This window comes from Meriones unguiculatus, chromosome 20, assembly GCF_030254825.1.
Source record: "Meriones unguiculatus strain TT.TT164.6M chromosome 20, Bangor_MerUng_6.1, whole genome shotgun sequence".
In the NCBI taxonomy this organism is placed as follows: Eukaryota; Metazoa; Chordata; class Mammalia; order Rodentia; family Muridae; genus Meriones; species Meriones unguiculatus.
The window spans coordinates 49,328,387-49,353,334 of NC_083367.1; the positions used below are offsets into that span (position 1 = coordinate 49,328,387).

General features: G+C 45.6%; 1 protein-coding gene across 1 annotated transcript in view; it reads left to right on the plus strand.

The window, feature by feature from the left end:
* The window catches only part of Prep (prolyl endopeptidase), a 95,137-nt gene that overhangs the window by 39,885 nt on the left and 30,304 nt on the right, over positions 1-24,948 (plus strand). Inside the window, exons 7-10 of the mRNA XM_021648448.2 lie at positions 1,210-1,315; positions 12,373-12,564; positions 16,452-16,649; positions 21,688-21,791. Of these exons, the coding sequence (XP_021504123.1) occupies positions 1,210-1,315; positions 12,373-12,564; positions 16,452-16,649; positions 21,688-21,791 (600 nt within the window). The remainder of the gene's footprint in view (positions 1-1,209; positions 1,316-12,372; positions 12,565-16,451; positions 16,650-21,687; positions 21,792-24,948) is intronic.

Below are 24,948 nucleotides of genomic sequence, written 5' to 3' on the forward strand. Positions count from 1 at the left end.
TTCAATATGGAGGGAGGTGTGCTCTGCCCCGTGTCCGCTCATTTAAACACAACCATACACTGCAGGCAGGAAATGGCATAAGTTGGTACAACCATCTAATAAAGTTGAGTATATACACATCCAAGGACTGATTACTTCTGTTTTAGATCTATCACCTGGGAAGCACTGTAGGTTAGATGTATTTAAACTTTTTTCTAAAGCATTGCTTGTAGTGTGAAGAAAACTGAAACAATCTAAATATTTAGGAGTAGGTAGGGAGAAGGCTCAGTTGTATGGTATCCCCAGATTGCACATATCGTATGCAGCAGCTAAAATGTATCAAGTAGATTTATATAGGTCAATGCAAGCTCCTTGCCGAAAAGGTATTAGTTATGGAAGGACATACTCATACCAGGCCCGACAACTCAGAAACACTCTATCACTTGTTGAAGTAGATTTTTATCATGATCCTTTTCACTACCTATGGGCATGTTTGTTCATACTTGAAATTTCCAGAAGTCAGGGCTCTTCACCTCTGAGATCGTGTGGTAGAGTGGACTAAGGCAGCATATAAAGAGCCATTCGGTAGAAATGTGCAAATGTAGCCCCGGACTTGATATTCTACATACACTCTGCTAACCCTTATTCATTTAGAGCCATAACTGGGCAACCCATGAGCAGACCTAGCTGTCAGATGTGTTAGTGTTGGGGATGTCACATTCTTAGACAGTACATGAGATATTTCAATAAAAAATATCTACTTTTCTACTTACCCACGTTCTTTTTTTAAAGTAACTTTATTCTCAAGTCCTGTGTTTGGAGTAAAGGCAATGCGTTTGAAGTTTACTTTTTTCCTCAGTGTGTGCTGTAGTTGGACATAAAATGTCCTCTGCAGCCTCTTGAACATGTGGTCCCCAGTTAGTCATTGCTGTTTTGAGAGGTTGTGGGTCCTTGAATGGATGTGGCCTATCTGGAGGAAGTATGTTACTGCGTCATGGACCTTGAGGTTTGTAGTGTTTCCTGATCCACTCAGATGTAAAGAAGCTTCTGGAGCCAAGACTTCTTTGTCATGGTAGCCTGTATGTAGCCTCTTAAACCGTGAGCCCCAATTAAATCCCTTTCTCCTTCAAGGTGATTTTTTCCAGCTCTTTGGTCACAATGATAAGGATAGTAATTAATGCGTACTTAACAGTCTGCTAAGGCTTATGCACTGTTTTTGCCTCTTCGTAGTTATCCGATGATGGGCGCTACGTCTTGCTATCAATCTGGGAAGGATGTGATCCAGTAAACCGACTGTGGTACTGTGATCTCCAGCAGGAATCCAATGGTATCACTGGTAAGTTATTTTTAGACCTATACAATTATCCCAGGATACTCCATTAAAAGGGTGGTATTTTTAGTCTGCCAGTTGACTCTCAAGAAGCCTTCCTTTCTATCACATCATCTCAGTTCATACAGATTTTCCTTTTTGTGCTTTGCCATGTAAATAAAGACAAATGAGATGAAGCTGGCCCTTAACTTTGCATTTTCTGAGCGGATTGAGCATAAGCATGTCTTCTGCATTTGCTTGTGATGAGATTCTTTGTGTTAGGGAGAGGCTGGACTATTGGTCTGTACTGGTTTAGAGTCATACAGCTTAAAGTCATATAGAATGCAAACTGCCCCGGGCAGGTGGTTAATACAGATTAACTAGTAATCATCTGATGATCCTTCCTGAGTTGTGTACACAGAAGCAGGGTGATTTTGCTTTCTGAAGCCACATTTGTCATCATAGTGAGCACAGAACCAGTCTCTTAAAAATTGAGGGCAGCCGCCAGGTGGGTAGTATAGGCCTTTAACCCCAGGACCGGGGAGGCAGAGGCAGGTGGATGTCTGTATCTGAGACCAGCTTGGGCTCCTTAAAAGGTGGTCTCTTGAGCTGACATCAGACATTAAAGCTTTTCAACTCCATAATGTTGATGTTTGACCAGCCCTGAAAATCTGTCACCTAAGCCGGTAGCCAAATGAGGATGCCTAATGAACTCATTAGGGTAAAATAATGATATCTCAGAGACACTTCACATGGGTTTTCAAAATTCTGTAATAATTTACTTACCTCGTTAACAGTACCCAGTGTTCTGATGCAAAGATACTTCCTTTTGATTTAAACTTCTGAGCAAGGTCCACATGCTGTCATTCTAGCTGTCACAGCACATTTCGCCATGTGGCAGGATGGTCGGGAATTTATTATACTGTTGCCATGCATTTAAAAAGGTAGTGGCATTTATTTTGGTCTCAAAACTACAGCTATCCATCAGTGTTCACTTTCTCTGTAAGGAAAAGCACTGCGGCAGTTTTGGAGTCTCTGAATAGTGGAACAAGCCTCTTTAGATTGAGCCCACATGAAACAGTGTTGCTGTCCTGGAGCTCCACCCAGGTGGAAAGGATTTGGGCTTCCCCTGCCTTATTAAAATTCCCAGTTACAGTGTTCCTTCTCAAGAGAGAGCTGCTGTTTACAACTTCATCATGTCCAAATTACTAAGTAGGCTGATGCTGTTAAAGGATGCAAGCTAACAAATTAAAAAAATACAAATCGCTTATCTTAGGTAAAGAAATTCCATGTCCACACATGAGTACGCTGAGCTGCCATTGCTAGCCCCGCCTTACTGCCAGAGAGCAGTAAGGTAGAGATGGCTTGTGAGGTAGATGGTTCATGGGTGTGTGTAGGATAGAAGAGAGGTGGGGTTGGGAGAGTACTGTTGCAGGGAGTTGGCTTGTATGATTGTGGGAAGCATTCTTGCAGATGCGGGCTCTGCGGGGCCAGCTGTCAGGAAGAACAGGCAGGCTGATGCCATAGTCCCCAAATGCAGCTTCTTCTCCGGCGAAGTCTCCCCTCTAACCTTTTGACTTTTCAGTTGTTGATCAGGGCCCACCCATAGTCAAGACCTGTGTCCCTCGCCTTATTACAGTCACAGCTACAGTGCACCATGGCTGAAACTCTTAAGTTACTATGTCTGATTAGCTGGCCAGGTCAACAGTCCTTGCTCCTGGGAAGCCACATAAACAGCAGTCGTGCAAATGGGTCTTACGACACTGACCTGAGTTCACGGTTGTCATAAGGTTACTGAGCTGGTCGGTTCGGAGGTCACTGCAAGCAGCTCATCATTCCCGTATGAGCTCCAGAAGCAAGCCGACCTCCAAGTGAACATCAGGGCGGGTGATCTGAAGCTTCAAGCTACTTACCAGTGAGCCTTCTGCAGTGACAGCTGCCAGTTCCTGAGCACTGCAGGGCCTAGCGTCCTTTTTGTTGTGTTTAGGTAGTTTTTTTGAGATTTAGTGTTTTAGATGTTTGGGGGTATTTTTATGTGTCTGTTGCATCCCCAGAACTGGACTTCTGGATGGTTGTGAGCCACCAAGTAGTTAACTGGGAAGCAAACTGCAGCTCTCTGGTATAAGAATGCTCTTTACTGCTGAGCATTTCTCCATCCTCTTTTTTTTTTTTTTTTTTTCTTAATTACTGTTTCACTAGCCTCACATTTGTAGATAACAGAAACCACAGTAGTTGGGATTGGCCCACTGGACCACTCAATTTCATGCGTAAGTTCAAAAGTCAGTTGCAGAGGACACTTCTAGAGGCATCTCGTTTGTTATTTCCTTAGTAGTCACCGGTTCACCGTGAATCAGTCATATGATTGCAGCTATTTAAAGAAGCAATACAGTTGTTCCCTGACATCCCCGTGACATGGATTCCAGGACTCCTGGCAGCCACCAGAATCCACCCACCTGTTATGTAAAACGATAGCGTTCTCCTGGAACCTCCCACAGCTATCTGTCTGTTTCACCTCATTTCTAGACTACTAATAAGAACTAAGGCAGTAAGAATGCTATGTAAGCAGTTGCTGCTCTGTCTTGTCTAAGGGTTTAGTGACAGAGTCTTTCAGTACAGATGCATATTTTTTTTCTTTAGTGTCTGTTCAGTCTGGCTTACCTACAGCAGTTAAGAGGTGGCTGCAGTATGTGTGCTCAGCCCCTGAAGTGATTAAGTCAGTGTAGGCTCTAAAAAGAAGACTCGGTAGATGAGATAGTGATTGTTAAGTTACTTACATAATTTGTTTTAATTATAACTGAGTATCTTGATTTTCTCTCTCAAGATATCCATGTCTCCAAATGGAAAAATAATACCTGTTTCACAAGGTATTATAAATAGTGAAAATGGAGAGAATGGGGCTGAACAGGGTTTGGGTTCCTGCGATACAGAGGGCTCTGTCCTTTCTCCTCCTTTTCCTTGACAGAAGTGGGTCTTTGACATAGCAACGCTTTGGCTTTAGATAACAGAATAGTAGGACAAGGACACACTTTGAGGTGTTTTACTTGTTTGTTTTTAACTCCTAATTATCAAAGTTACCGTAAATACAGGTTTTGGTTATTAATGCGTTTACTACAAACCCAGATAATTCGTTTAGTACACAGTCAGAAGAGCTGTGTCTCTGCCGGAAGTGGTGGAAATGGTCTCTGGCTGATGTTCAAGCTTGTGCCAGCTGGCAGGAACGAATACCACCCTCTAGCTCTTGATCTGCTCCCCCACCTTTGCCATCCTGTTTAAAAGGAAGAACAGATATTGAACTTGAATGTCCTGTTTACCTTAAATATTGGTGAATTAGTCAAGACTATATGATGACTAAAAAGCACATGGGATGTTAAAAATCCCCTACTTCTGTGTTAGGGAAACCTATATTCCTCTTGATGCACTTAATGCCCTTTCGCTCTGATTTTAACCTTTCCCCTTCAAGGGCAGGAAGAACTATTAAAATTAATTTTTTTATTAAGACACTACAAAATTGCCTTTCTAAAGAATGAGTACCACCCGGGCCTTTAATCCCCGCACTCAGGAGGAGGCAGAGGCAGGTGGAGCTCTATGAGTTTGAGGCCAGCCAGGGCTACACAAAGAAACCCTGTCTCAAAAAAAAACTTAAAAAAAAAAAAAGTGAGTAATTTAGCTGGGCAGTAGTGGTGGAACACCAGCACTCAAGAGGCAAAGGCAGCCAGATCTCTGAGTTCTAGGACAGCCTGAACTATGCAGAGAAGTCCTGTCTCAAAAAATAAAAAATAAGTAAGTTCACTTCAGTGATCTCCCTGAGCCTAGACCTTGCTGTCTTCTGCCCCTTTATTTGTCTGTGCATGGCAGGGTTTGGGGTCAGGGCCTGAACAGTGCTTGATGGTCTTGTAATAGCTGTGCACCAGCTTGTGGAAGATGACAAGATCCTTTTATAGGCCCTATGCCCAAATAACCTGTATGATAGGCCTTCCTCCCTCTGTACCGCCAATACAATTTACATTTGTTCTAGGTTTGTTTTTTAACTTTCAAACCCCTTTATTATGTCATAAAAATTGTGTGTTAATGCATATAACCCAATCAATGGTTTGGGGGAAGCCATCATTTTTAAATTATTGGTTATAAAGCCTTTTTCTAGGAAAATGGCTGTATGCCACAGTAGAGGCAAATCAGATTTTAAAAGATCATTGTTAATAAGGCGTTCTGTTCAGAGGCTGCCACATTCCGTTTTCATCACTTGAAGAATGGTGGGGTAATCAGGGTATCAAGTACTGTATTTGTCATGTTTCCCGGGGCCAGGTTCAGAATTACAAATACAGATCCCTCCTTTAGTCAAATCAGGCCCTCATCCCCCAGTAGCACACTGTGTTTGCTCTACCCAAGGACACAGCTTACAGGCCCGATTTGCTTCACAGCACCCTTTAAAGACAGAGATGTATTTTGAGGAAGAGGGGTGGTGGAGGAGGGATAAATAGCGCTAAGCATGTTTTTAAAAGCCATAGAAATTATGTTATCTTATCTAAAATAATGTGTGTGCAGCTTAAATGAAATTGCACCACGGGGTAATAATGCCATGTCCACAAAAATCGTAGACTGTCTAACAAAAATCCTAATAAGAGCCATGAAAAACCTCCCTTTGAGTTGTTGGCCAGAGAAGTCCACAGGATTCCCAAAACAATATCTCGACCATGGCTGTTGCCCACGGTTGCCTCCCCGAATTTTAAGGTAAGTACTTATGGATATAGGACTTGGAGGAGCAGCGCTGGCCCTGACTCAGAAGCTTCTTCCCTGAGGACTAGCTCTCGTAACCCTGGAAGATGCTGTATAAACTGTCAAGGGAGAAAGCAATAGTCCCACCCGGTTTTTTATAGCTTTTTTATATCTTTGAGCCACAACGATGATCCATATGGTAAGGTGTCCCCAAGGATGCAAAAGTGTTACTTATGTCTTAGCAGTAACCGACAGCCATCTGATTGGATTTAGGGGTTGGGCCACTCGATAGGCCCATGTCTGGTACTGTAACCTTAGGCAACTTTCCATGGCTAGTGAGGCCCTGGGACCGAGAGGAGAACTTACGGCTGCCACTTTATCAAACCAGTGTGATTTCCAGCTGCATTCTAAATAACCCTACATTCGGAGAGTAGTGTGGCTCTTACACCTCATTAAAGAAGCTTATTTTTGCAGCCAACAGACCATTACAGAAAACCACAACTGGTCAGAATGCAGAGGATTGCTAGCTGTAGGGTGCCTAGCTCCAATTGATAGATCTACAACACAACCCCTACATTTAAGGCTCAGGGAACATTATCAAAGAAGAGGAAAAACGACATTTGCCTTGAGATTGTGTCTTCTGTATATGACAGAGAAGGTATACCCAAGAAATCTCAACAGTGTGGCTTCTTAAATAAAACCTAAACAGTGACAGTAGCTGACATGACCATGCTGGGAATCTCTGGGCCCCACCCTAGATGAAAAGCTTTAGGCAGTTAATTACTGGTGAGAGACGGGGAGTCAGTCTTCCCGGGGACGAACCCATACGTGGTTATAAAATACCAACTAGTGAGCCTTAAAAAGATATGCATGCAAATGACTAGACTCAGCAGGATATGTTTATGTGTTTGTACAACAATAATAATTAAAGAAAAAGAGGCCATGACTTGAGTAGGAGCACTGCAAGGCTTAGAGGAAGGAGGGGGCAGCATGTAAGTACAACAGACATATATGAGATTAAATGAACTAAGACCTGGGTTGAGGCTAGCATAAGGAAGTCCTTCACACCCAGGCATCTGAAACTTCTCCCCCTCAGCTACAGTATAAGATATCACCTCACTCCGTTATCCTTGGGACGTGGCAAGCTTTTATAGTTTGCATAAAGTGTAGAAGCATCTTAGTTCCTATTAGAGATTTTCACACATTTTTCCATGAGATGTAGTTAGTATCACTAATGCCTTATTTTTTTTTAAAAAAGAAACTGAAGTGTGTCCATAAGAGGATTTGTTTTAAGTTACTCTCCACCCAGTAAACAAATCAGTCCTCAGCAAGAAGGAGGCTTTACAAAAAGCAAAGTTAACTTTATGGTGGAGAGGTTTGGGAATTGACTTCTAGTGGCCTCAGGGTGAATAATGGGCAAAACTGAAAGGGTTAAAGAATTAAGCCATGTTTCTTTTGAAAAAGTAACTTTCCTGTTGTCCGTGTTTAAATCAACAGGGTTCTTACTTGTAAGTAGCAAAAATGAATGAGCCCCCTTGGGGCAGGCAAAATCCACCCCCCCCCCCCTTTTTTTTTCTTGTTTGCAAATTGCTATTTATTTTTTCTGTCAAAGCCCTGGAGCACAAAGGGATTTCACAGGCCTCCTTTTGAAATGTTCTGCCTGGTAAGGCCCTGACCCTCAAACTGTTGTCTCAGCAGCCTTTCATAGTGATATTTGCACCTCGTGTTTATTGCTGCTTTTTTATTCACTGTAACAAAGAACTAGGATCAACCTAGATGCCCAATTTGATAATGGTATATTTATCAAATGGAAAACTCTACAGCTCTAAAGAAAAATATAGTCACAAAGCATGCAGAAAGTGGGTGGACTTTGTATATTTGTACAGTCTCTGCTACAGGAACCTAGCCAGTTACGGTATGTACATACTATGTGTACATGGACATGGATACACTATAACATGCAGAAAAGCGAGTAAGAAGGGCTGAATATTAGGGGATGGTGTAATGGACACAAATAAGAAAGAGGGTGTAAAGCTAATTGTTTTGCTAGTTCTAACTCTGTCGTGGATTTCTGGTTTGGGTGGTTTGGTTAAATATATATATAAGATACATTGATGGCCACAGTGTAAAATAATTGTGAAGCCTCACAGCTACAGCGTGGCTGTTCTGACAGCATAGAAGTTCACTGTGATATATAGCCTTCGGGCCTGGGTAATTCTGTGTGTGATGCTTTTTATTCAGCCTTATTCTGAGGAGCCGCAGACTCACAGTAGACATTTACAGCTGGAGTCAGCTCTTCACAAGGTGAGGACATGCGCAGGCTCATCTGAGGTTTCAGCATGCAGCAGAGCCTGGTTACTTGAGTAACTGTTGCCTCTCTGCTGGCTTACCTGTGTGCACCACAGAGCCAGAGGATTTTCCTGCAGTGTCTTGGATCTGGCTCATACTCCAGTGATGTTGAGCAGGTTGGGGCTGATATAAATGCCACTGTCCCAATGACTTTTTCAAGCAGAAACCATACAAAGGTTATGCTGTAAAATAAATGTTTCGCATCAGAAAATGCTTTACTGTCAGGGGGATATTTTAAAATCTGACATTTCGCTGGACCAAGATTTTTGTGTTAACAAATGTCATAGTCTAAGAAATAGTGTTTTATTATCACTCTTACTATGAACAAATGAAGCTTTCTGATTATCTTCAAATGTCTGATTGGCAGCTAATTACTTTGCTTACATTGTTGTTCTAAGGCTTGAGTAGTGTGTGTGTGTGTGTGTGTGTGTGTGTGTGTGTGTGTGTAAAACATCGTTTTATGTGAACAAGCTATGGTTATACAGTGGATCGCTTACTGAGCACTCATTTGAGGGGGGCAATTTTCCACTTAAAAAGTTAAGAAGTGTAATTGTGCGTCATATGCAGAGTGTAAGCGCCTATGAAGTGTGATTGTAAGGTCTCTGGTCTGAGAGTCTGTATGATTATGTACCCTGAGTAACCACTGAACTGAAACACTTGAAGTACTGCGAACAATCATGTGGAGCTCTCCAAACACGTTGTTTCGGCAGAAAGGGAACATTACTCATATAGGACAGTCCACCTTAGCGTTCGTGAAGGAGCTATCGACAAGATAAGAATTTTCCCCAGATGCATGAGAGACACCGACCTTCAAATGGAATCAACATTGATGCCTCTGAGGTCTAGAACGCCAAGAATTTAAAATGTTCCTATGTTGATTGTATTTGAAGAGGGCAAGTGAAAGAAAGTACAGGCCTTTCCTGAAAGGTTGCCGCTTCAGTCTGGGCTCCACGGGCTCCCACGGACAAGATTTTGAAGGATATTAGCATCCCACAGTTAGAAACATCATACGGAGACGTCTGCCGGAGTGCAAGGTAGAGCCAAGTTACACCAGAGTGGGATTATCAGATTCCAGTGTGAATTGTGTTAAACACGCTTTTTGTTGTTGTTGTTGTTGTTTGTTTGTTTGTTTTGTTTTTTGAGACAGGGTTTCTCTGTGTAGGACTGGCTGTTCTAGAACTCACTCTGTAGAACAGGCTGGCCTTGCACTCAGAGATCCCCTGGCCTCTCTCTCTGAGAGTGAGATTAAGGGTGTGTGTCACTACCACCCAGTCTATTAAATACACTTACCAAAAAAATAAACAGTTTAAAGAAGAAAAAACAATTAGCATAATGTTGCTGTTTAAACAACACAACAACAAATCTTGCAAGCGTATGCAAGAAATAGACTATAAATGACCGACCGTCAGGTTTAGAAAACAGCTCAGGCTTCTATTAGTAGAGCGCATGTGCATTACAGTTAGGAAAGAGAAGATTAAACACAGCAACAGGGAGAGTTAGTGAAAGAGAATCTAAGTATAAGGAAATTCCTAAAGCGCAGCCCCCCAAAAAGTGGAAAAACACGAGTTACTGGGCACGAAGACCAAACGTCTGTACAAATGATAGACTGCAGGTTGGGAGCAGAAGGCGGCTTAGGGAGGCTGACAAGGTGAAGGATGGCTGAGAGTGATGTAGCTATCTCAACAAACAGCAGAGCATACTTTAAAGCAAAGCCTGTCGCTGGAGATAAAGCTTCATGAGCACAACCACCTCCAGGAAGTTTTATTTAAGTACTGTAGTTCTAGGGCTAGTGGCTTCCCCTCTAACAGCATGCAAACACACACATGTGGAAGACAGGACGAATGGCAGAACTGCCTCAGATGCACAGCTGAATACTATGGGTGGGGATTATTTGACATACCATTCCCAATGAGTTCAGAGGCTTCTTCTTCAGTTATTTACAGAATAGTTTTTAAGTCAAAAGGCTGTCCTAATTAAATTGAAAAGTATTAAAAAATACGACCAGATACATTCTTTGACCGTAGCAAGGTTTAGACAAAAGTCAATAACCAAATACTGCACAGACCTCGCCAAGATAACGTCTTGTGAAAGATGTGAGCGGCAAAGGAATGCTTGTGTGGTGACAGTTCGAAGACAGTTGTAAACGGAGGCACAGCTCCAGTGTTTGCTGAGGAAGGTGGACAAGGTGCACATAAGGGCACAGTCGAATGGCTCAGCTCCTGTGTGGGCTGCTGCATTGCTGGCCTTATGCTTTGTTTTTCCAGATGAATTTTAGAATAACAGCACAGTGCCTGCAAACCTTACTGTGTTACATTTATCTGTTTCTAATGGGATTTGTTGTCTCTTTGAAATACTGATTCTTCACATGTAGGGCTGTTGTATATTTTTATCTTGGTGTTTCCTTAGAAAACCTGGGAGGTTTTGTGTGCTTGTTTGCTTTGGTGTAGTCCTCACATTTCGTGCTAGGTCCATTCCTAAATGTTTTACTAAGCTTGTCTCACTTTGTTTGTGTTTTTAACTGATTATTGCCAACCTATCGCGATGCCTTAGATTTTTATTTTTACTGCTAGTTTTATTGGTCTTAATTGAAATTACTCTTAAAAATAATTTTACTATAGACTCGATGCTGACAGTCACTTTAAAGATAATTTTCATGTATCCTGTGATTCTTAGTCAAAGGTTGAGGAAATAAGGCTAAACAGGATAAAGCGATCATTCATAGCCACACAGCTAAACAGTGGGAGAGCTGGGATTTTGATCCAAATATGTGTGACCACAGGACTGGGTCTCCCTTGTGGGGATTGCGCTTTCCTTGACATGTTTAATTCAACACGTTATGCAGAGAGATTCTGTGGGTGCAAATAGGACCTGGGTGTAAATTACTTACAGCAAACAGTGGGATTGCGCATGAGAAGCTGTGGAATTGACGTCAGGAGATGTTTAGCGCTCTTCCGTATACATTTTCTAAGATGGTCCCTGAGCCTCTGTGTCAGGTATGTCAGGGTGAGCTTTTGATCATTACAGATGATTTACAGGATGATGGCAAATGTGGTTAGGAGTTTGGTGGTGACCACTCCATACCAGTTCTCAGGAATAAAGGATTGTTCTAACTTGGCTCAGTACAGCTTGTGTGTCCTTAAAGTACCTGCAAGATGAGTGTGAAGTAGCAAATAAAACCCATAAGTTTTATTTATGCATAGCTCTATCTTGAAAGAAACTTCAATAGGTGAGTGCCTGATGGCCACTTGAGAGTAGGCCAAGCAGAGGACACCGCCCGTAGCGTGCCTGAGCACCACTAGCGCTCACGGGGTGAGGCAAGACTTGGAACGAGTGAAGTTGGGAAAGGACTGTTGTGTAGGGACTTACCTCGGGGTGTCATGGGAAAGTCCCTGGAAGGTTCAAAGGTGCCTCATGAACCAGGTTAGGGCATTAAGGGATTGTGCTGGCTGGAACAGAGTATACCAAGAGTGGCCGTGGGAAAACCAGGCAGGAGGCTAATGCTACAGGCCAGGGCTTCTCAGACTTGGCACTGTTGTCTTTTAGCTGGCTGCCACTTTGCCATGGTGGCCCATTTAGCAGCATCTCTGAACTCTGCCGCTAGGTGGCAGCAGCATTCCTCACTTCCTAAGTTAGACCTAGAGGCTGCTTGGAGAAGGGTCTGTTGACCCTGCTTGAGGGCCACTGCTATGAGCCAGGTGGTGGGGGATGAGGACATTGTAGGGTGGCAGGAAAGGTGGAGAGCAGGGTTTGATTTGAGGCTCGCTCAGGTGGAAGAGGATTATTTAGCAGGTGTGTGGAATGGTAGGCCAGGAGATGCGGTCCTGCAGGCTCCCCTCAGCACCGGGGTTTTCCTTGGCACCAACCCACAGCTAGCGCTTGCCCTTTCTTGTGTGCTGGAGTTCCCAGTGCCGTCTGTGCTTTGTGCTTTGTAGAAAGAAAAGAAGCCCTCACCTACAGAGATAGCTATATCATTTCTTCCAATATCAGAGAGGTGACGGGAATGCTTTGTCTCCTCATCCCAGGAATCCTGAAGTGGGTAAAACTGATAGACAACTTCGAAGGAGAATATGACTACATAACCAACGAGGGAACGGTGTTCACATTCAAGACGAACCGCAATTCTCCCAATTATCGTCTGATCAACATTGACTTCACGGACCCTGACGAGTCCAAGTGGAAAGTGCTTGTTCCGGAACACGAGAAGGATGTCTTAGGTGAGACGGGCCCTAGGGAGCTGTGCTCGGGAGAACATCAGCAGTTGGGCCTTCAGGTCTGCTGACTAGTTAGCTACTCAGTGCAGAGCCTTTGGCTTGTAATTATTAGGACTTCCGTGATTAACCAGCGCGCACAGTCTGATAAAAGTGTGACAGATAGCTCTCAGCTTTAAACATTTGTATCACCCTTGGCTGTTTGTTTCTACCTGTTGTAGAAGTAAGGGTGGAATTCCGGCCTTCTTTCTGTTAAGGAGAAGAGACTGAAATTTAACTGAAAGCTACCTCAGGTGCTTACTCATTTTTGTAAAAAAGTGACATGCTGATTTACAAATGAGTGTGTGAAAACCGAACTTGTCTGGAAGGCTCCCTAGTCTGGGGAGAGGTTTTTACATAAAAGAGGAGTTCAGCACTTCCAACCAATGAAGGAAGATTTTGCTTGTGGGAAGTGAGCTTCTGTGGTGAGGTCAGTGAGGAATCTCAGGCCATTCAGAAATAGATCGTATGCAGTGGAGAACCTCGGCCAGGCTGCCGGGTGCCTTCTCAGCCAGAGCACGCCTGCAGTGCGTTCTCCAGGGCGTTCTTTAAGGCGCATATGTGCAGCTCTGCAGATCCAGGTTCTCATCTGGACCTGTAGGAAACTCCTCCCTGTCCGCTGTGCTTTGCCGGGACTTAAGCCTGGTATTGCTGGGGTGGAAAGAGAGCTGATCTTGAGATCACAGGTTCCCACGGGCACTTCCTGCTGTGTCTCTTTTCTATAGTTCCTGTAGTTCTTGAGGAAGATGAGTTTGCTTGGATTTCTCTCCAGCCCTGCCCCCCCCCATCTTGTATTAAGATCCCTACCTTCAGCCCACAAGCCAGTATCAGAAAAGCCCCCAAGACAGCCCTACCTGCCCTTCCCTGCGAAATTCATGCCTACAGCTCCAGGGCCCAGCTCAGCAAGGTTTCCCACTAAGGTAGCAGCTGGTCCTGCTTCCAGATCCCATCCAGTGAGGGCGTGTCAGGCTGCTGCCGAGTAGTGCTGTGTCTGTCCCCGGCCTCAGTGAGTAGAACCCTGCTCCTTAGTGAGGAGAGACCCAGAGCAGGAGGAGCACCTTCCCACCCTCCTCAAAACCATCTGCTCGGACTGTCGGTTGTAGAGCAGGCTCTGCGCCATTTCATCTCCTCCAACGTCTTCAGGCCAAAACCCTTTCAGTGTCAGTGTGAGAGCCTGATGACTCTTGTTTACGCTGAGGCAGAGCTACCCCACGAGGTGGGTATACCCAGAAGCAGTGCCAAGGCGCCATGCCCGGCCCTACTCCCGTTTAAATGCTGTAAGTGACATCCTGTCTCATTTATGGAGAAATGCAAGTAATGGCTGGCAACTGGGGCTGGCAGACTTCCTTCCGAAAAGCTGAAGGCTCTTTAGCCGGGAAATCAGTGTTCACCACGCTCGTCACTTCTAAAGAAGCAAAGCTCGCAGTACCTGTCGGTGCAGAATGCCCTACTGCAGCTTCAGCCCAGAGGCGGCTCACAGAGGGCAGCTGTAGAGCAGCGCTTTTGTTTATGACGCTTTACAGATCTCCTGTCCTTCCGATTCGCTCTGTCTGTCTCATAGTTTGGGTGATTCTCCGACAGCCTCGGTCTGCTCCACACTCCCCCGCCCCATGCTTCTCTCATGAGCACACGAGCTGAACCGCTGGGCTGAGCCAATCCTGAGCAGGTTTACTTGTGGATGTACGAATTCTTGGTCTCCTTGTATGTGTGGTGATCAGAGCTACCCAAGATGGATGCCCTGGGGATCCTCCCTGGGGCCAGTGCCCTGATATTCTCAAGGATATTCACATTTTGCGTGTGAGTTTCCAGTTTTGGGGTTATTCAGTAAGCGATGACAAGAATCCCTCACGAGACCCAAGGAAAGCCTGGCCTTTGGGTACATCTGGCCCGTGGCTTGCTGTGCTGCCATTTCACCCCTCCCTCTGGGTGGTCTGTCCCCGCTTCAGGCTGGCGTCGCTGTCTGCTATTCTCTTTCTTCCCTTCCTCATGCTCTCTTCTTGTACCTCTGCCACTGAGCACTGTGAGCTTTCTACCTGGGCCATGAGAGGATCTCACATCTTCTTACCTCACCCTGCACATCCTTATAGCTTTGGTTGTCATTTTGACACTGTTGGAAAGAGAGAGCCAAAATCGGGGACTTGTAAAAATTAAATAAATAAAATAAAAATTGAGGAATTGTCCCCACTGGCATGAGGGCACGTCGACAGGACATGTTCTTGATTGCTGACTGATAGAGGGAAGTCTGGCCCATCCCTAGACAGGTGGGTCAGGGCTCTGCAGACAGATCTGTCTGCCCCTGGTTTCCTGTAGGGACAGACTATAACCTGCAAGCCAAGGAAAACCTCGCCTTCCTAAGGTGGTTTTGGTCATAGCGTTTATCACAGCCACTGTAACCAAATCAGGACGCCATGCTACAGCAAGTCCTGGCAGTTCTTCTTGAGATGTGTCTTCGCTTGGATTCTGGGCTTTATGCCCAGGGCTCTTCCCAGTGTATTACAGTGATGTTCACTCTTCATTTCCTTCTTCTGCAGACTCCCCCTGTTTTGTATTTACTGGTCCCATACTGGTGTCCCAACTTACACCAACCTTCCACTCAACTGCCTGCTCAGTAGTGGGTAACTGAGCCCTATACACCAGCGTCACCATCTCCCAAAACTAAATGGCTTTTTTCTGAGTCTTCAAAATGCCTCTCCTTGTCTTGACAGGATTGCTTTCCACCTCTTGGTCCTCACTCATCCGGGCTTGCACTGCAGGGTCCTTTCCTCATCTTCACTCAGGCCTTCCTTCCTGAGTCGCTGCCCTTTCTAACACCTTGCCCCCTGGAAATCCTCCCAACGTCTCCACCCCATTTCCTCACCTCTACCCTCCAGACAAAACTCATTCCTGCCTTAAGGACTCTCACCTGTTTGGGGCCTTCAACCAACAGCACGTATGTCCACATTTGTCCATCGTGTGCTCACCGGTGTGTGCCGGTATGCTCTCCCTCCCCTACTGGTCTCTCCCAGACCTTGCAGCAAGGACTTAATATATTTTGGTGAAATAAGTCCTCTTGTTTGCATGGATTAAGATTGGGTTTTGTCTTTCCTCTCTATATCCCCTATAGCATGATATCAAATATCAACTGTGTTTGTAGCTATCTTCATTACTTCCTATTACTTTGGCAAAATACCTGATCTAATCAACTGTAAAAAGGAAAGGTTTATTCTGATGAATAGTTTTAGAGGATCAAATCCTTGGCTGATTTGCTCTGTTGCTTCTGAGCCAGTGGTGAGACATAGTGGGAATCCTTACCTACCTCAGGACAGTCAGAAGTAAAGCAAGAGGAAGAGAGAGGGCTAGGGGCCTCACATCTTCAAGGAAACAGTCTCTTCTAACTGATTCCCTTCCACCAGCCCCATGGGCTGAGGGCCAAGCCTTCAACACGTGGGCCTTCAGAATGCACTGCTGCAAGCTAGAGCAGCAGGAATATTTGCAGTTCATACATCTAGGGTCCAGTCTGCAGGACTCATGCAGAAAAAAGTAGCCATGAATGAGACCTAAAATACTATGAAATGGGTTTTTTTTGTAACCTGCAGTTGTCAAGGCTGAACTTTCTGGGTGGTGTTGTGTTTCAGTGAGTGTCAGGAGGTTGTGCACTCTTGCTTGAGCATCAGCCAGGTGGAGCCTGCTTTATTTCCTGAACATAGCCGCTGCCATCAGTTATTAAAGAATGCTGCTGGAGTCTAGGTATGGGATTAAAACGGATCGTTAAATGACTTTGCAAGTGTCGTGACGGCACGCACAGTAGGGCTTTAGCGCGTTGTCCAGTTAAGCGAGTGTCACGTTCTCTGATTTCTCTCTCCTTGTCGTTTCAGAGTGGGTGGCTTGTGTCAGGTCCAACTTCCTGGTCTTGTGCTACCTCCACGACGTGAAGAACATCCTGCAGCTTCATGACCTGACTACTGGTGCTCTCCTCAAGACCTTCCCGCTGGATGTGGGCAGCGTGGTGGGGTACAGTGGGCGCAAGAAGGATTCTGAGATCTTCTACCAGTTCACATCCTTCCTGTCTCCAGGTGAGAGGCCCTTCACCGTGGTGGTGATGTGGAGCTTCTGGGAAATGGCAGCGCGGTGCTATGTCTGTGCCCGCCACAGGCTGCACTATAGAATCAGAACAAAGGGAAATAAAAACTCTTCTCACTAACTCCTCTGCTGGGGGCGGGAACAGCCCTTGTTCTCAATGCTAACAGATGTAACTGTCTCAGTTAGGTCTTGACTGCTGTGAAGAGACACCGGGACCATGGCAACTCTTATAAAGGAAAACGTTTAATTGGGGCTGGCTTAGAGTTCAGAGATTTAGTCCATTATCCTCACCCTGGGTAACATGGCGGTGTGCAGTCAGGCCTTGTGCTAGAGAGGGAGCTGAGAGTTCTGTCTCTGGACCGGCCATCCACAGCAAGCAAACTGGGTTGAGCTTTTGAGACCTCAAAAACCTCCTGGTGATGCATTTCCTCCAGCAAGGCCGCACTTACTGTAACAAGGCCTTCCTATGAACCTATGGCAGCCTTTTTCATTCCAATCTCCACAGTAACTCGTAGTCTAGGCCTTGATCTGTACAAAGATTCTCAGTACAGGTAACAACAACAAACCCCATGAACAGCTGTTCACCCAGAGTAAAGAATTCCTTTTAGAATAAACTTTGATTCCAAAACTGAAGACTTAACTCTCGTGGGCGGGAAAAATGTGTTGTGTTATCCTGGATCTATCATGGAAGGAAAATACTTCTAAGATGATATTTTATATTTCCTGGTATGAATGAATTAATTTTTTTCCAAAAGTACAATAATTCCATTTTATACTTTCTGCAAAGCTGGTCGTGTTCATCTTTGTTGTCTCCTGTCCATTGGGACATTATGCTGTGCTTTACCCAGGAGTCTGCTCAGTTGTAGCTAACCAGGAAGACCTGTTCTTCAAAGTGTCTGGCTAGAAAAGCTCCCACGCTTGTCTCGATCATTTGCCAGTCTCCTCTGGAACACTTTCTGTCCCTCCAAATTTGCTGCCATTATTTGTTGGTAGATGAAGCGGTCTTTGGGGAGAGTTTGGCAGGTGATGAAGTGAGCGTCTTCCTCTTGGCATTTGACCATATTGCAGTGATGCCTCATCCGGATGCAGTTCTCTTTGAGCCTCAAAGTCAGTAAGGAATCTTACTGTCGTGACAGCCTCCTGACAGAGCTGTTGGAACTGAGAGAGTGATGTTGTTGGTAGGTCTGGGGTGCTCAAGGCCTTACTTCCCCAAGTGTCTTTCAAGGGATTGAGAGAACTAGGGAAAGAGTCCACGAGAGAGGAAGCCAGCCCAGAGCCAGAAGTCAGGAGCCAGCAGTAAGGGGACATCAGGTACCCTGCCCCTTCCCCACCTTTTCTCAAAGCCTGGAGCTCAGCGATAGCCAGTGAATAGAAGGAGGTGATCTAATCCTTAATGTCCTGGGGCCCGCATTGCATGCTTAAGCTTTCATAGGTTCTAGTCATTTTATTTTAAACATCTCATATCTTCAATATTTTAAATGCATGAGGACATAGAGTAGGGGTGACCCATCAGCTCTTAATAAAAGCCAGGGTCCCCAAAGGCTCATAATCTCCCTCACTAACCCCATGTGACCATTTATTTCAGGAACTGGCTCATCTTTATCTGGGCTTGTTGTCCTAGTGGGAAATGATGGTTCTGTGCCAAGTGATGAAATACTGCCGTGGCTTTGGAGGTCAGGAGAAAACTGTTCCTAGTGGTATGCCACCAGCTGCTTCTGAGGAAGCTTTAACTTGTTACTGTAATGCTTTGTTTGTGTGCCTGTCTCCTCTCATTCATTCTCCCCCATCTTTCCCTTCTCTCTTAATGCAATTGGATACCTAAAACCAGAGAGTGGTGTTCCCAGACTCAGGCCTTCTAAAGCCAAGTGCAAAGCAGCCACCGAATAATTAAGTTCTCAAAAAAGCAAGAGCTTCCTGTGCATACACACATTCAGACACAGTCACATCGCTCAAAAGATGTCCTGTGTCAGCCTACCGGTCAGTAGCAGAGGCAGGAGATGAAAAATAAAGCCTCAGAGTCACCAATACGAACAGCCCCAGCTTCCCACTGTGAGCATTGGTGCCTCTCTCAAGGACACCAGCTGACTTCATATCCCATGGAGTTTCATGGTAAGGACATACCATGAGCCCAGACAGTTTGTGACTTTTCCAGCTCAAGTCCCATCGGGAAGGCAGGTGGCCAGGGCAGTCTAGAATAGGATGCAATGATTCCCTGTGACACAAACCACTTAGTCTTTGAACTGCTTAGCTTTGTGCTCGTGGAAGCTTAGGGCTTGCCTGAGGTTAGCTTCAGCCAGACTTGAGCTATGTAACAAGCCAAGATAGCAGCTTCCAGGCCTGACTCTGGGAGGCAGAGAGGAGAAAGCCTTTCACACGTGGTTGGCTTTGGTGCTTTGTTTTCCTTTCTAATAGCCTTAAATCCTGCCCTCAAGTAGAGCAGACAAGGTAGCATACCTGAGCTACAGAACGCCATTGCCTTCTCTTCGTGTGTCTTTCCCAGCTTTTCCCAGAATGCTCTCTTCTCTAAGGCCCTCTTCTCGTTTCTAAGTGCACACCAGCTGGTCTCTGCCTCCATCCTGCTTTGTTCATCAGGGAACATCTTAAGGCCAGACACTCCTTTTGACCTTAAGGGACTTCCATAACCAAGTTCTACTTTAAATCTTTAATTCATTTCCTAGAGAGCCTTCTGCTGTTTGTGATTCAGCAAGTTTTCTTCAAGCCCACTTTCCTGGCCTTTCCCTACATGGCCCCTGATCGCTTGGGACATGATGTATCCATAGGTTACAGTGGTTCATCTTATACTATTAAGAATGTGCAGTGGACTAACCTGGGCTATACTATACTTAGAAAATATTGATAAAATACATTTATTATTGAAAACATCAAGCTTACCCCTACCTGCTTCATGGAACCATTTGTGTGCCCCTTATACAGAATGGAGGGAATCTTTAATGGCAACAATCTTTAATGGCAGCCAGCTTCTGTTCTCTATCTCTTTTATTCTGCTATTAGAATTGCATCTCAGCCTTCCTGTATAAACGGGAATGTGGAATGTCTCCTCTTCTTCGTCTTCTTATTGGGGAATTTAATTCCAGTTTATTGGTGGCTTGTCTGAGTTCCCTGGGCTCTTAATTCTAGCTCCTAAGTCCTTCATTATTTGCATTGACATCATGTTGAACCAGATGATCACATGGGACACGCTTGTTCTTTATTACATCTTACTGTTTTCTTATTTGTTCTCTCATACAGCACATTCAGACCAAAGCCTCCCCTAACTCCATTCCCCACCCTCTACCCTGAGCCCCAGATCTACTGCTCACCATTTTCCTTCAGAAAGGAGCATTGGATCATCTTTTTTCCCCAAGGAGTCACACTCTTTCTGTGTGTTTGTGGTGGGTACCCTGTAGTGACTTTAAAAAACAAAACAAGCAAACAAACAAAGAAAGCCCCTCATTACCTTGTTATGTGGTTATATAGATACATACGGAATATTGTTTCTCAGCTCCTAAGAAAATAACCTACACAGTGGGCATTGGGAGGACAGAGAGCTGCTGTTTTAACCCATGATCAGTCTGTTGCGCTGTGTCCTGTGGGAGTCCTATTTGGCTCCTGGTTTTCCAGCAAGCACTGAGGTCCCAGGATCACTTTTTCTTACACATGACAGTGTATGTTTAAAGTAGATGAGGTGCCATTTCCACACCAGCCTCTCCGGCTCGTTCTCTCAACCACAACCTTGTACTGCCTCGTTTCTTTGACTTGATTCTTAAAATATTAAGAGAATAGCATGAAGTCCCGGAGGTAGAATTTTCATGCGTGGTTACATAAGCTGGAATTCTTGGTATACAGTGGTCATTTTGCAATGTGCACAATTGCTGGGACAGAGTGGAAAGTCTGACTCTGAAATGTCTTGTGACGGATCACCTTGGGTTCCCGAATGCTACTTCCATGAGCGTCCATGGCTGGGTGTGTCTCAGGTAGCAGAAACTCCAAAGGGACTGCTCAGGAGACCCCTGACTGGCTATAGGTCTTGGGAATTTCCTGTCAGTGTCCTCTCAGGTAAACGACTCCCGATGAGCTCTCCATCTTTCATTGGCAGGGGGTGCGGGCCTTCCATGCCTATATGACCTGGCGTGGAAAAAACTTAGTTAGCTTTCAGGCCACTATGACAACATACTTAACAAAAGGGAAGGAAGGGAGGAAAGGTTTATTTTGGCTCACAGCTTATTGTGTGTGTGTGATCCATCGTTGTGCATGTGGTGAGTTGAGTGAGAATGGCTCCCAGAGGCCCATTTATTTGTATACTTGGTCCCATTGGTGGAACCGTTTGGGAAGGGTTGGGAGTTGTGGTCTTATTGGAGGATATGGGTCACAAGGGGCTGGCTTTGGGGCTTCAAAGGACTCATGGGATCGATTCCCAGTCTCCCTCTGTCTAGTGGTTGTAGATCAAAATGTGAGCTCTGTCTGGGTTGTTCCATCATTCCGCCATCATGGACTCTAGCCCTCTGAAACCGTAAGGCAGATTACATGCTTTGCCTTGGTCATGGTGTTTTAGCACAGCACTCTAACAGTAGCCAGACAGTGGGGAAGGCCTGGTAGTTAGCTCCTGCCTCTCACTCAGTCAGACCAGGGAGCGGAGAGAACCGAATGCTGCTGCTCAGCTGCCTTCCTCCTTTTTCACTTGTATTCAGTCCATGACCACAGTCTGTGGGGCGGGCCTTTCTCCCTCTCCAGAAACACGCTCCACAAACACCCAGGGCTTGGCTCTTGGGTTACTGCAGATGCAATCAAGTTGACAGTAAGTACTAACATCACAGTGTTGTAGGAGGGGAGGCAGTAGGTGGTGGTCCCGGCGACGCTGCCACCACTCCTCCAGGGACTGCTAGTGTCTCGCTCTCCTCATCATGCTGGACGCAGCCACCTGAGTGGTAATGGGCTAGGCGAGGCTGCTAGCCCCAGTGAGGACCTAGCATCCTTGTGGTCTTCATGTTTCGTGAGACCCGGAGGTTGACCGGAGGCTTTCTTCCCTTCCAGGTGTCATTTACCACTGTGATCTTACCAAAGAGGAACTGGAACCCAGGGTTTTCCGGGAGGTGACAGTGAAGGGCATCGACGCCTCTGATTACCAGACGATCCAGGTATGGAGAAACCGATCTCTTTAACAGGAGAGTTGGGAAATCTGTCACTCCGGCTGCGGTTCACATTCCACCTTGTCAAAAGCCACAGAGCTAACCCACGGTAATACGGAGGCCAGATATTTTTGGCACCTCTGCTGTTGCCAGGCGTTGAGCCAGGCATTGAGCTCGGCAGTGGTCCCTGTGGTTGCTGCCCTCGTAGCCTTTGTGTTCTGCTGCTGTGGCTGCTGCTCTTGACAGGAAACCAGCAGCATTTGCCTGTGTCTGTCTGCATGAAGCAGAGGAGACTGCCAAGCTCAGGTCTTCAAGAGATTTACTCTGTGTAAAGCATCTCCCTCTTTGGTCTGAAGTTTGTGTGTGTGTTTCTGCCTGGAGCACATCTGAATGAAGGGATGAGCTAAAAACTTGTTAAGACAGCACACGGTCAGTCCCTGATCCTTCTTTTCAGGCTAATACTCCCCTTTTGGCTGGTGGAGCTCTCTGAGGGTTTTGAGGCTTCCAGAAAATGAATTGCTGTTTGATTGCCAATGGTGGAGAGTGACTGTTCCTTTGCAGTGAGAGATTGCCCATTGAGTGCCAGGCTAGACACAACAGGACGGATACACATATGAACTCACAGAGACCATGGCAGCATGCACAAGGCCCTCACAACACGCAGAGCCCCAGCACTGAGGAGAGAAAGTAGCCATGGGGTCGCAACCCTAGCCAAGAAGCTGTCTGTAAGTGGTGCCCACTGGCAAAGGGAAAAGCAGTTTTTGCCAGTGGCCTTTCCCTGGCATATCCCCGGGTAAGCCTCATGCCCAGGAGTAGCTCAATGTAGACATTTCGCCTCATTTTGTTTTGTTTGGGAATTTTTGTTTGTCATGCTCGTCCTTCACTTGTTTATTTTGATTTCTTTGTGTGTGTGTTTTTGTGGAGGTTTTTCTTTTCTTTTTTTTTTTGTTTTTGTTTGAAAGAAAGAGAAAAAAGAACATAAAACTGAGCGGTTAGGGCGGTGGGGAAGATCTGGGAGGAAGCAGTACAAGAGGGGAAAACAAATCAAAATTGTATGATAAAATTCAGTAAAAATTGTTTCAATGAGTTTTTTTTTTAAAATAATAAACTTTTAAAAGAAGCACACATACAAAAAACGTGGACACTCCCACCTGGAAAGCTGAATCACACAGGCTATACAGATAAGGAACCAGAACATTGAAAAGACTAGCCGGGTGGTCGTGATTCACACCTTTAATCCCAGCACTTGGGAGACAAAATCGGGTGCATTTCTGTGAGTTAGAGGCCAGCCTGCTCTACGGAACCTCGCTTCAGGACAGCCAAAACTTGATTTGCCAGTTGAGCATCTGGGAGGGTTTCTGTATGGGGTTGCTGCCCCGTGTGTGTATAACGTGGCTCTGTAGATGAGGTATCCCTATCAGCTGTTGCATTTGACTTTCTTAGGGCCTTCTTCTAGCCCTTCCTGGGCATCCCTCCTGAGGATGGGGTGTGTGCTCTTCTCAGCCCCAAATGGGGGGATAAAGCTTTGGAGCTCAGCAAGTGCTTGTGTGGAGTATAAATCTCTGAGCTGGGAACAGAGCAGCTGAAGTTTCCAGGTGGCAGTGTGCCTGGTCGCACTAGGTTCCTGTGTCGCTTCAAAACACAGAGAGTCCCCCTGTCCCTGGCGTTCCATGTCTCAGAGCTGCTCTGACGTTGAGCTTCTCAAGCACCTAGAACTTTTCATTTGGGGGAAGAAGATTTGTGGTGAACACAACGAATTTTCTACTTGCCATATGGAACCCAGAGCCTCGGGAATGCTGGACAAGTACCTCACACCGCCGAGCCACGCACTATCCCCTGTGGTAAACGTTTAAGGAGAGCCTCGGCTAGCACACCGGCTCACAGAGGGCAGCGTGCTGCTCTTTGTGTTCCGTGCCTGCCACAGGCATCTGACTCATTGTGTCATCACACCGTGGAGCCCTGCCGTCTCCGGCCTATTGGCAGGAGTCTGGGTTTACACTCAAGCAGCACAATGGACGCAGGTGTGCTCAGGGTTCGATGAGGCATCTGCCCCGTTCCTGACAGTCACTTCCCATTGTCAGAGCGAGCGCTTTGTGCGTGAATGAAAAGCAGCCCCACAGTGTGTTATAAAATGAAGAAGTAAACACAGTAGTTTTGGAACAACTCGTTCTATGTTCGGTTCAGACTTGACACTTTCAGTCTTGCGTGACTGACATGTATGTCTTCCATGTGTGATTGGAACAGGCTTCCCCGGCTGCTTCTCTGTGTGTTACCATGTAGAAGCACAGATTAGCCTGCAGGGTCAGCAGCCACTAATAGTGTTCATGACCTCCTACATCTAGAGGTGCCTTCTTCCTGAAGGCATAGCAGACAAAAGGACTAAACCAAGGAGAGGGGGAGGGGAAGAGCAAGTTAGCACATGGTAAAGCTCTCTCCTACCGAAGGCAGGGGATGTTTGTTAAGGAGTCTGTATTTCACTAGACCTGTGCGTTTTGCCTGGGAAGGTGAAGGGCTTGGTGCCGAGTTTTACCAGCAGCCGCTGAACAAAGCCAGTGTCTGTGTACTTTTTAATCCATCCTGGCAGCAGACTGCGTCAGAAACGCTTTTTGTTAACTGTCTGAGTTGCTGTTACTGTTCAAAGCAACAGGAGGAGCAAGTCTCTGAAAGTCAGATCCAAGAAAATTCACCGTCATCATAAGAATTTGTTTTAGGTGGATCTATTAAATCCTTAGCTGGTTATTATTTTCTTCTCTTTATTACTGTGAAACAGCCGCATCAGGTTTAATTAGAACCTGTGTAAGTGTTTTCAAAAGAAGCTAAGGTATATTAGCAGTGCTATCTTACCAGACAGATTTGGGAACTTGGCTAAGAAATCTAGGTACACGTATCGCCAGCAATACCTCTCTTCCTTTTTAACAAAATGGAAGAATAGAGAAGTTTAGTCTATCAGTAGCCACAGATTTATAACACTGCCAGTGACTGTTTGAATGCAAAAGTTTCATATGTTGGGCACTGTTTCCTGGAAAAGGTCGTCAGGCCCAGGCATTGAAACACAAAGATCTGAGACAACCTGAGGACGCCAGGGCCACATCAGGGAAAGATGTATTGTTTGGAGATGTTCCCGGCTAGGGGCTAGAAGAAGCCCTCTCGTGGCTGGAGACTGGGG